At 37.7% G+C, this 12,861-nt stretch overlaps 1 protein-coding gene and 1 long non-coding RNA gene across 5 annotated transcripts; both read left to right on the top strand.

Annotated features, from left to right (window-relative positions):
* The first annotated feature begins 576 nt into the window (after window positions 1-576).
* Window positions 577-1,705, top strand: LOC121052508 (inactive poly [ADP-ribose] polymerase RCD1-like). The gene is made up of 3 exons (XM_040517718.1): window positions 577-824; window positions 985-1,170; window positions 1,256-1,705. The coding sequence occupies exons 1-3, from the start codon at window positions 807-809 to the stop codon at window positions 1,367-1,369; spliced, it is 318 nt and encodes a 105-aa protein (XP_040373652.1). The 5' UTR covers window positions 577-806; the 3' UTR covers window positions 1,370-1,705.
* An 8,296-nt stretch (window positions 1,706-10,001) lies between these two features.
* On the top strand, window positions 10,002-11,903 carry LOC112189436. Of its 4 annotated transcripts, none has more exons than XR_005804841.1 (4): window positions 10,002-10,268; window positions 10,381-10,421; window positions 10,513-10,558; window positions 10,649-11,903. It is a non-coding gene; the product is annotated as an uncharacterized LOC112189436 (long non-coding RNA). The 4 variants fall into 4 exon arrangements; XR_005804838.1 differs by having other exon boundaries at window positions 10,513-10,552; XR_005804840.1 differs by having other exon boundaries at window positions 10,516-11,903.
* The last annotated feature ends 958 nt before the right edge of the window (window positions 11,904-12,861 follow it).

Raw genomic sequence — 12,861 nt, forward strand, 5'->3', positions numbered from 1 at the left:
TTATGCTGCTTGTACTGCAGGAGGAATCCACAGCTGTGTCTTACTCACATGGCTGTACTTATCTTGACCTCATCCAGTGCAATATGCAGGTCCATTTTTCTCCAGATCTCTCATTAATTTGTTTCAAGTTCTATCAGTAGATCTGTTTCAAATGTGTATGGATTTATCCCTATAGGTTGTATCGGTTCTTTACACATATGTTGGCCTTAATTCTGAATATTATGATTGGATCTTGATCTGTACAGGATCTAGCTTTCATTAGATTTATGCCTTTATCCGGATTTTTCTTTTGAGAAACTATCATTTTGCACTTTTAATTCATGATTTGTCCTCCATTTCTTTTGAGAAACTATCATTTTGCAAGAATGTTTGACATTGGGTTTATATGCATTTTGTTGTGCCTATCCAACAAGGAGGACTTGTCTGGTGTTGGCACTGTAGATCCCCCAAACTGCCTCTTAGTTCAATTCAGCAAAGACAAACTGTTTGCGGTGCTCTAGATGCCATCAAATCCCATAATTATTCTCCTCTATGATACCTCTCTTTTTTTATTTAGTAATTCTTCTCTCTGAAATCTAGTGGGACTTCAGAGAAGAACTGGACTTGATTCCCAACACTAAGACATCCATGTACCTGACTTTTCTTTCTCTTAATATTGAAGTAGAATGTGAGGCTTACTTTGCTTAATAGAGTCTCGAACTAGGGCAAGATTGATGGTTGTGTTAGGTTCATTGACATGTGGAATTTACTAGTTTTAGCCAAAGGATGGTGTGCTGTTGGAACACCTCTGTGTCAGGTTCAATGGCATGTGGAATCTACTAGTTGTGAGTCAAAGGGTGGAGTGCTGTTGGAATATTTTATGTTTCGGTTTTTTGTATAACTTGTTTAGCTAAAGATCCACCAGTTGTATTCTTGAGGTGTTTGTCTCCTTTGTCACTGTTTCAAAAAATTTCAATACTCTGATACCTTCAGTTCTTTCTGTAGGGGAGGCATCCTAGGCCAGCTTTAGAATATGAGAAATCACAGGAAAAGCCTGTTGAAATTGGCTCAAGCTCTTTGACAACTCCAAAATCCCCATGGATGCCATTTAAAGCACTATTTGAAGCTATTTCAAAAGAAGTTGCTCCGAAAGATATGAAATTGGTTAATGTTCACTATGATCTATTCAGGGTATGTAATTTTGGATTCTTGGTATTTTGATGTTTGTGATAATTTCGTGTATCTTGATTGTTTCTCTTGTTGGTCACTTTATTAGTGCAAGAAGATCAGCCGGGATGGTTTTATTCAGAAGTTAAGAGCAATTGTTGGAGATGCGTTGCTGAGGTCAACCATAATGAGCCTTCAGTGCAAGGTAATGTTGTCCATATGAGGATTTACTGGTGATGGATACATACATGGAGATGTTCATGTGGATCAATGTCTGTATTGTGTATGTTCATGGCTGGCCTGTGGAAGACAAGCTCGACTTGCTTTCACAGTTAATTTGGCTCCTATATGTGGCTGGCTTCCCTTTCCCTGGTCTTTTTCATAATTTGTTTGCTTGTTGCCCTCATCCTTTTGTCAGGGAGTCTTCTTCATTCAGCAATTTTTTCTCAGAGTGTATGATTTTTTTTTTCTTTTTCATCTATATATTTTCTCAGTCCCATCCCCTTGTGTTTCCCACATGCCATATATATTTTTAGAATAAAAAACTTTATATGGTGTATCTATATGCAGTTGGGTGTGTGCTGAGGAATAAAATACCATCCTCAATACTTGTTTTCTACTCCGAAAGGGAGGCTTACAAGTAAAATTGGCATAGAGGTTTCCTGATGAATAATTTGTATTGAACATGATCTAGCTTTCATTGGATTTATGCCTTTAACCGGATTTTTCTTTTGAGAAACTATCATTTTGCACTTTTAATTCATGATTTGTCCTCCTAGCCTTTCTTTGCTTGTGGCTTGATTTATTGTGTTCAATTCTATATTTACTGATGGACTTCAGCCTCTCATCTTGTATTTATTGGTTGATTTGATTAGGTCACGCTTAGGTTTTACTTTTCATTAGTCGTTCATGACTACTATGTCTTTTATCTCTATATTTAGTGGGTGATTTAGATGTTTAATTAACTCTTGTTTCGTTGGGTTAACTCTTAGTTGCGGCATTGCAAATTAGATCTTTGTGATCTTTGTTTTCATATATCATTCATCGTTTTCATACATCTATTAGGGACACTCGTGCTTCAGCTTTGGAGCAAAGTTTGAGGAAACTAGCTGTGGAAAGTAATTTTACACCATTATCACTACTTTGACTCAACGTGACCCCAAACAGTGAATTCAATGGAGATAGTAGGAACAAGGTAGATTCATCGTACAATAATTTCAATGCTTTTGCTCCCTGTAGTGAAATCACTTACTTTGTAGCAACTTGGTTATTATTGGCATATTGGATACAGTTTTGCTCTTCTCAAGGATGTTAGTTGTGAATGAGAATTTCATATACAGGGCGAGCATTACTTGTTTCTATTATCTATTATTTGAGGCATAAATTTCTGGCATGTTTCTCCTCGGTTATATAAAGTTTGTTCCAGAATTTGATAGTATGTTTGATATCTGTTACACTATAGGTAGATTTAATTGAGTTATTCCTTTGGTTCTACTTCTTAATGTTTTTTTGTTTTTTTTTTGTTTTATAGCAACACATTGTCTTTACTTTTCAGGTCCATGCCCTGCCATTAGCTATGAAATACGGTCTCTGGAATTAATGTTAATGATGTATAGTTGTTAGTAAGCTTTGGACTATCATTTTCTTACTAATGCATTGTATTTCTTTTTCTTTATTTTTGATGGGATACTGCTAAAGCAAAAATTCTGATACATTTTAGGTTGTATTGCATCATGGACTAATTGTTCCAGTACGTTTACATTTAGGATTTTTCTAATTGTTCCAGTAGAGCTGTTCTAGAAAACTGTGTTTGCTAGCTTCCTTCTCTTATATCGTTATATCAATGGTTTTGTTGTACATTCTTGTTTTCTTGATATCCTATGCCAGAATTCTTCATGATATTTAGTGTGCAGGGTGCTTAGTGTTGGTCCGTAAGTTTTTTGTGCATCCTGGTTGATTAATTGAACTGTGTTATTGTTGTTTTGAATTTATGTTATTACCCTTTTGAATTGGAACCATATTATTGAGATTCAAAGGACTATTGTTTGGGTGTTAACAACTTGAAATTATGATTTTCCTTGTCAGAGGCAGTAGGTTGATGCTAAAAGAGAATTGTAAGAAGAGAAAATAATGCCCTCACTTGTACTTGACCGCGATCAAACCATAAAAAATGTTATCAAACAGGTTGAAGAAATGAGAAAAGATTTGTTTAATGCACTTCATGCTGCTGCATCTGTTGAGAGTAGAACTGCTGTAGCTAAGGTCCTTTTTTTTTCCCCTCAATTCTTTCTGAAAGTTTTGAGATTATTTTGTCTATTGAATACATCCACACAATCACCAACCACACTTATCTATAGTATTTTTCTTTTGTTAATTCTATTACGATATTGTATTATTTTTGCTTGGCCTTTATTTACTCTTTATTCATAAGATTTTCCGGTAGTGCATTTCATGATGATTATGATTCAAGATTGTTTTAATTAATGTGGACCTAAAGAAAGTTTGATTCAATTCCCCATGTCTTTGTCTACTGACACAGGTTGTTGAAATTGACGGTGGGAGTGGATCTGCTTCTTTGACAGGTAAGCATATGATACCTGTCTACTCTTAATCTTAGGCATATGTTCTGTTAGTTTGACTTTTCTATAGTTATTGAAGATATATATATATATATATATATATATATATATATATATGAAGTTCATTTATTACTATTAGTTTGGCATATGCCACCATGTTTTAATCTCAAATTATTGATACTGGTTTTATTATCAACCACTGTGAAGGAGTTACCGTAGAGAAAGTTTTACACATGGCATAGTTTATATATATTTGGAAAATATGTAGCTAACCAAAAGTTTTACACATCTGTTGAACTTGGAAATTTATTTGGATTTAGAAATTTGTTTTTATTGAGAAGTAATCATCTTAAATATGTAGCTAACCGAAAGGATCTAGGTACCAAACTTCTGTGGTTGGATGTATTTGAGTCATATTATACTCGCTGTATCAGTTCAAGTTGCAAGACATGAGCATTATTAATTTTTTTTTTTTTTTTTTGCGCAGATCTGTTGAAACATGACAAGGTTCTGAGCAAGAAACCCCCTGCTCCTCACCGAGTTGTGCCTGATCATCTGTTGAATGCAACAACTAAAGAAGCCAGCAAGAGAGTTAATTAAGCTTGCCAACTTTGGTCACCGTGGATTCAAGAAAAAATTCAAGGAAGATAAGGAACCCCTTAAGTCTTTCAGTGCTCAAGTTTACTTTAGCTTCCTTTTTGCACTTATTTCTTCATGATTATACTTCATTTAGTAGGCAGAGACCAGAAGTTGCTAATTGATTATACTTTATGTACTCTTCTGATATGTTGCAGCTTATTTCCTGGAGGCCTACACCCTTGTGAGGAAGGGTAATCTCTTGATTGTGAGAGGAGGAATGAGGAGTGTCGAGTTCAAGGTTATTGAGACTGATCCTTCTTGAGTATTGTGTTGTTGCTCCAAACACTGAAATATTTCCAATAGGGTTTACTAAAGTGGCTACAGATAAGAATTCTAAAGCTAGATCAAATGTCTAGACTAGCCTTTGTAAGTTTTGAGGTTTTATTTTGTGAATTATGTTGAATCATGAATTTGAAAAGATTAATGGAAAGCCTTAATTTTTGGATGATGGGAATGCATTTCTTTTCCCAACAGCAGCTAGATGCAAACTTTGCACATTATGCTTGTCAAAATGAAGTGAAGTATATAAAAGCATAACAAAACAGTAATGCCAAGGAAAACGATGTCAGTTGAGAGATTAGAAATCAGTACCAAAATGAAAATCGATGTTTTATGTTATCAATATATCGAATTGTGTCCACAGAACTGATGTACCCAAAACCAGTGCACATCGATTTCTAAATACCAAAACGTAATCTATTGTCAACGCACAAATCACCTACCATAAAGTAAACTGATGTATCATTAAACAAAGAACATTGGTTTTATAAAACAAAAGCGATGTATATAATGAAACAACACGTCGGTTTTAGAAACAACAAGCGATGTCTAGAAGGGTTCCAAACATCATTTCTGAAATTGTAATCGATTTAAATGTTTACTTAGATATTGTTCGAGATATTCTTTATTAAGCATAAAATGTGAAAATATGAAGAATTAAATATAGTTAACATACAAAATTATGATGATTGTAACGATTATACATCAATTTGTGTTTAAGAAGCGATGTTGGTCGTTATCTGGGACATCAGTCTGTGACACGCTTAAAGTGATGTCTGGATCTTTTACATCAGCCACAAAGAAATCGGTCAGAATTTAGTTTTACATCGGTTCTGGACTGATGTAAATGAACAAAATTCTAGTAGTGACCATTTGCTATTTTTATAATGTTAATGACTTAATGGCTCCCAAAAGCCAATCTAAGTACTGCCACATTTGAGTGTTGCAGATGCATATCCACTGTTTTTTTAACCAAAACGGATCAACACCTACCACTGCCTGGACAATCATTTTTGTAATGAATGTAGATATTTTTGTAACTTTTTTCATCAGAAGAAACCTAATTTTGATACATTTATGTTGGTTAATTTGTAGTAGTTAATAGAGAAGAGGAGATTCATTAGCGGGTAGTTTCTAAATATTTCCTTTATCAATGATATTAGGGTGTAATTTCATTAGCTTCAAGATGGTAGCAAAGTTTTTCTATTGAGAAAATGTGTAAATCTTTGGTTATGTACTCACACACACACACAGGGCCCTTCTAGTGAGAGATCTCTTTTTTGGTCTTTTATAGGGATAAGGCATTAGACCAACTTTTCGATCATATTTTTACATCTCAACTATTCAATTTTTAAGTCTTAATATGTAAATCATTTCTGCAAATTTTCAGCTAAATCAGTGATCGTTAAGGCATTCAAAACGGCAATTTATAATTATAAGTATGAACGATTCAAGTTTGACAGATTTGGTTCGTTCGTTGAGTGTGTGTGTGTGTATATATATAGGCCCGATCACAGGCGGACATCCGCACTGTCGCTAAAGTTCAGACGTCGACGCAGCAGTAGCTTCCAAGCTGCGATGGAGGGGCGCGGCTTGTAGGAGGGAGGCCGGAGGCATCCCGGACTGTTCAGGGTAGCGATAGAGGTCGGAGGAGATCGAGGTTGCACGTTCTGGGCAGAGCCGCAACCTCATCTCCGGTGACTCCACCCGACTTTAGACCGGCTTCTCAGACCCCTAGCCCCCCTCCGGCAAGCCTCAATCTCACCACGCCGTCGAAGCTTGATTGAGGCTGGAAGAGAGACGTCCGCACTTTTTCTGGGTTGCGGGCGTCCGCTCTCTAATGGCTCTCTCTCTCTCTCTCTCTCTCTATATATATATATATATATATATATATATATAAATAGTGTAATGTGGATTATGCCTTTTCATATACTTCACTTGCTGATAGTTTAGTTACGATGTGTAAAACATTATGAAAAAGGAAAAATGGTCCAAACAGTGTCCCACTTTTTTGCCATTCTAAACTTTCATACCTTAGCTTCCAAAACTATCAGATTGATATGTGAAGTTCTCATGCCTACCCAATTTTTGTATCTGGAGCCGTTAGCTCCGTTACGGTGCGTGCCACGTGGCATATTTTGAAGGGTATTTTCGTCCCTTCATGTTTTAATTCATTTTTCTTTTTCTATACTTTTTTTTTCTTTTTCCTTGCAAAATCATATGGTTATCGACCATCGAAATTAATTAGAGGGAGACTATAAATAGGAGAAAGGCTGATCGAACGTTCTAGATCAACCTCGAACATCTCATTGCTCTCGATCATTCTCGGTGTCCCGACGACCCATGATTGGGTTTGACCGTATTCTTGCCATCCGGCCACAGCATGGCGACGCACTGGCATCAACCTCTTTGTCTCAACGTCGCCGACAACCCTGTGGCTAAGATCATCCATGCATCGATCGTGGTCAGAGAATCCACGACCGGAAGCTTCGAGATTACTCCGGTGGATTTTGCATTTTTCGGCGACTCCAGCCGCCGTTTGACGTGAATATGGTATGGAAATCGATCCTTTCGTCCCGTTCTACGTGTTGATATACTTGGTTTTTCTATTTGATCGAGTTTTAATGATTTTCAATTTTGGGATAGTTTCGGCCTTGTCGTGATTTTTCACCGCCGACGACTTTTCAGGTTTTCCTTGGCTTTTGGCTTGTATGCGTTGGTAGGTGAGGACTGACCTTGATTTGGGAGTAAAGTTTGGAAATTTTTGGTTGGTGGCTGAAGTGAGGAAATTGGGCTGTTGTGTTCTTCGTCGGATGCAGACCTGCAAATTTGGAGTTTTGATCTTGATCAAGTTTGATCACAAGGTGAGTTGAAATCTGTTTGAAAGATCTGGATATTGCCTTGTGTAGTTAGCTTCTGGAAATTGGTTGCTAAGTTTGTATGCTCACTGTGACTTCGGTTTCGGAGTCTGGGTAAAGGGTAGCTAGCCTAGCCTGAAGAAGAAGCCGGTGGTGTGGGATGTCGGAGGGCGTTGGCCGGGGCGGCGGAGGAGTAGGTAGCCAATGAAGGGTGCCGCTGGTCCGGGACGTACCCTCTCTCTCCTTCGAATTGGATGGAATCAATCTGGGCTTCATATAAGTGGTGGCGTTTTGGAATCAATCTTGGATCTCTACAAGGCAGGGTTTTCTGGGTTTGCATGAAGATGGAAAAGAATAAAAATTGAAATTTTTATTGGGTGAGCTGAACAAACCGATTTTGAACTAAGCATCTCTTTCCTCCCCTGTAATTTTGTGAAGAAAGGGCAGATGGGTGTCCAAATGAGATATGGATCCAAACACTATACCCATAGAGTGAATAAAAAAGAACTGAAAAGAGAGAGAGTAGACGAAGAACAGTAGGGGAAAAAAAAAGTATAGAAAAAGAAAAATGAATTAAAATATGAAGGGATGAAAATATCCTTCAAAATATGTCACGTGGCACGCACTGTAACGGAACTAATAGCTCTAGATACTAAAATTGAGTCTAGGTGACAACCTCATATACCAATCTGAAAGTTTTGGAAGTTAAGGTACGAAAGTTTAGAATAGCAAAAATGTGGGATACTGTTTGGTTCATTTTCTCTATGAAAAATGAAACAATATGAAAAATGAAACAAGAATGAATTGCACATGCACGCACCATATAGAGAGAGGACCTCCTAAAAGTGACATCCAACTTGAAATGTGAGGATGTAGTTTAATAATCTAAATAATTTGTTTCTAATTACAGACAGATATATCCATAAACTACGGTTTTACCCCTCTATCTTTTTGTTTTCTACGACCCCGCCGTTCACCCTTACGTATGAAAAGCCATCAGCTCGCGCCTGATCTTCTCTCTTTTTCGATCGCTCTCCTCCCTTTTGCCTCCAACCATGATTGAAGTAGAGCGTATATTGCTCAAACATGCACTAGAGGATCCTCATAATCAACGCTTTGCTTTTGTTTCTGACAGGTGAAGTTTGGGTTGATGGTTTTTCCTGCTGGTTCCTTTTTCAGTTTATCAATCTCGATGGTTTCCATTATCTAACAATAATTCACCTACTTGATTTCTTTTCAGCTGCATCCCTCTTTACAGTTTCAACTATATATAATATGACTATATCATGTCAGCACGAACTAGTTCTGTAGACAGGCCGGTTAGTGGACCAACTCAAATATGCAGTACTATAATGAAACATATAAAATAAAGGATTGTTTGTGTTCTGCATCCATTAGTTGGTCTGCGCATTGTTTGTACCCACATTTGCATGTTCACTCAGACATAGCTAATGTGCATGGTTATTGAATGACTTTTAGTTACAATGAGCCGCTTAACAAGTAATTTGGGACGGTACCCAGAAATGGTGGCCGATGAATAATTGGACACTTCGTTTGGTCCAAGTTGAGTAAGATAAAAGCTAGGCTTTTAGTTATCGGCCGGCCCGTAGTCATCAATTCGAAAAAGAGATTTATTGTCTAAAAGCCCATCGGCCAATTGTTCAAGTCACTCTAGTCGGTTTTCAACTCGAGCTCAAATTGAGAAGATAATAGTCGATTGACGGAGAAGGCCGATAAGTGATAAAGGTGAAATTTGATCAAGTTAGTATTTCAACCAAATTGAAGTTTGTTAGCCGGTAAGGAGAGTTCAATCCAAGATAGTCTACTTCAAGGTTAGTTAGCAACCATTGGTGACGATCATCAGAGCCGGTCAGGATAGAGTCCAGCGTCAAGTCAGCTGACGATAAGTATTGGAGCCAAATCAAGATAAAGTCATTAAGCCAAGAGGAGGCCGAATTCCACTCAACTTCAAAGAGTCAAGAGATCAGTTCAAGTCACAAAGCAGCCAATATAAATAGAAGCATCAATAGAAGACATCACACACAACTCCAGAAACTCAAGGCATCAAGCTTTTCTTGTTTTCGTCTTACCTTTTTGCTTAGGTAGAATTTCTGTCTGTTCCTTAGTTAGTTTGCTCTGCTAGTTACAATTTCAATTACTTTACTTTCCTTGTAGCCTAGTATCGATTTTGAGTTGTTTTCTTTGTTTTCTTTCAAACAATAGTTAATAATTTTCAGCCATTCCAGATTTTAGTTTTATTGTTATTATCTTTTATTTGCTCCTTATTGTCTTTTTGCTTTGTTTATTTGATCATGTTATTTATTGTTCGTAGTTGCATAGTAGCTATTAATCTTGAAGATTTCATTCGTTACAAGTTCAATTTTACTGTTACTTGTTATTACTTAGATCCAATTGACTTAAGCCCTGTGACCTAGACAGTTCATATTTACTCATACTCTTACGACTACACCCAACTCACCCGACCTTCAGCCACCAAATCCTTAATCTAGAGGCATCGAATTATCAGCTGAGAATAAGTTCCTTCCTCGTCTTACAATTATTTGATAAGTCAGAACACGCTCTCTACATCTCCAATTGCACACTTGGCCTTTTGGCTGTGTGCTGGCACGCTCCACAATCTATTCATCAAATGATGTTTGTTCCTTGATCTCTCGGCTATATAAGCCGAGGTGATTTTCAGAGGCAACACGCATTCCTTAATAGTTGTGTTCGATTTTGATCTTCCCTTGGATTCGTCATTTTCAAGGTCATTAGATTGCTGGACATTTTTTTTCCCCCTATTTCGGGGTGTTTGTCGTCGATTGCTCAATTTTGTTGATGCGTGTTCTTTCTGGGCATTCTTTTTTTTTTTTGTGCAGAAACATATTCATAGGAGGCTTGGCGAAGACCACAACCTTAGGTAAGATTTTTCCTATGTAAACTTTGGTTGGGTATCGATTAACTTCCCGCGTTGAATTTAGTATGAGAATTGATTTTAGTTGAATTTACAGTAGCCCAGTGATTGAGCGAAGGAGAAGAGGACGGATTTGGGTCGGGGTTTGTTTTGGCTTCCTTTCTTTTGATTTAAAAAGCTTCCATTTGTCTTGTGGAATTTTTATTTTTAATCTTTTATTAATTGAATTCCAGCCATCAAGGGGAACTCTGTGATTCAAAGGCAGGATCTGATGCTTCGGACAGTATCTTAACTAGGTGTGCTCTTTGAGAGAAACTGGGTTTATATCTATCTCTCTGATTCTCTCTATATGTCATATAATTGAACTTTGTGTATTGATTTCCGTGGTTTGAGCAATGGCAGTGTTGGACGATGGGAATCAGACGCAGGGGAACAGTTTCATATATGTGACTTTTGATTTTCGATTGTAATGTTTACGAGGTTTTATTTTTTCCATAAGTGTTTCTTTCCGATTCTTCATTTTTTAGTTGGTTTCTGTTCAGCTGTGGTGTTACATTGTTTAGCTGTTAGAGATCTTTAGCTAATCACTTTGGAATGAAACTGCTGTGTGATTGCTTATAGTTTTGGGAGGACTTGAACTGTTTATACATGCGAAGTAGCAGTGTAAATTTCTACAGTTTATTAATGTTGGAACCATGGTTTCTCCGATAGTTTTTGCACGCCGTAGTTTGTCTTATCTCATGAGTGAAATGCCACAGGAAGCCTTGAATAATGCATCACAAGCCCAAGTGATTTCCCCTATGGCACATTGCATCCTATATGCAAGCTGCAGCTCTTTTTTTACTTGGAAGGGATGATGAGACACAAGTAGCCCTCAAAGAGCGTTGTGTACTTGAAACTAAAAGGAAAGCAACTGCTTGACAATCTAGTTCATCAGATCTAAACCCGAGGCTCTTTCCCTTTTATTGGATTGCTGTTTTCTGAGAGATGAGCATAGGACTGCAGAAACAGGGATCATAACTCAAATCAATCAGTCTTGAATATAGGCAACAGAGTTGAAGCAGAAGTGATCCTTATCGTCTATTTGCATGGCTGGTTCATTTGTTGTGGTCTAGAAGCATTCTTTTGCAACACTATTGGATGGGTTGGTTTGGTCCCTTTGCATTGGGTGGAACCGTGGGATTAACAGGGAAACTTCTGTTGTTAATTACAAATGTGCCCTTCATTGTTGTTCATTTACCTGTTTCCAGTACAACAATCTTGGGAAATTACTATGATGCATATGGAACATTATATTTTTGTAAAAGGGTTCTAACTTTTGTGGATGTTGCATTGACAAGGTCAAGGTGAATAGAAAAATTGCCATTACCATGGGTTTTATTTATGTACAGTGCCATTTGTCAAGGTCACTCCTGTTGACTTGAAATCAGCTACTTATGTTCTGTTAGCACTTGTTAATAAAATTTGTTTGATTTATGTACAGTGCCATTTGTCATGGTCACTCCTGTTGACTTGAAATCAGCTACTCATGTTCTGTTAGCACTTGTTAATAAAATTTGTTTGTTATTGTGGAATTCATAACCGTGCTATGAGTCTGTCTTCTCGATTTGCAGGTAATTAGGGGTTAGCTGGAAAACATGTCATGGTTTTGATTATCAATCATAGTGGAAAAATCTGTTATTCATGTGGAATTGCAGGCAATTTCTGAAGCCCACTCCTTGGCATCAGGAGAAGGCTGGAATAAAATTGAAATTGAGTCCCGTGACATAGCGCGGGTGCTCTTTCTAGTACTATAGAAGCAACAAGAGAATGTAGTTGTTCAAGCTGCAGGAGGAGGAGATGTGCCTGCAGGATATCCCATTCTGGATAAAAATGCAGCCATCTCATCCAATCTCCGTGCCAGATTAGCCATTTCATCACGATGCTGTTGAACCATGTCACTCTGGAGCTGGATAAGCTGGTCAATAGTTGTACATACCTCCAATAATATGGAGTATTTACTACATCACCAAGCATAAGTAACACCTATTTTGGGACATCCACAAGACATGGCAAGGCCCAACCGAGACATGTATCGTGTAGCCCTATGTTCGGGCTACGCGGCGGTATCCGGAAGTCGCAAATCCGCCATCGGGAAGCCACCTTTCCGCCCTTGCCAAGATGCCTCCATAACATAGCTTTCTACATGTTAAATAGACTAGAATAGTAACTTTGCTTGTCCCACATCGAAGAACAAGTAAATGAGAAGCATTCCTTCATCTATAAAAGGAATGCCTCCTCCCACAACTCAAGACATTCATTACATCTCTTGTAATCTTGTTAGGCCGCAAGGCTCGACACACTAGTATAGCTTTCAAGTGGACGTAGTCTCCCGCTCATGCGGAGGCGAACCACTATACATCTTGTGTCAATCTCTCTCTCTCTCTCTATCTCTTACTTATCGTTA

Source organism: Rosa chinensis, chromosome 1 (genome assembly GCF_002994745.2).
Source record: "Rosa chinensis cultivar Old Blush chromosome 1, RchiOBHm-V2, whole genome shotgun sequence".
Taxonomy (NCBI): domain Eukaryota; kingdom Viridiplantae; phylum Streptophyta; class Magnoliopsida; order Rosales; family Rosaceae; genus Rosa; species Rosa chinensis.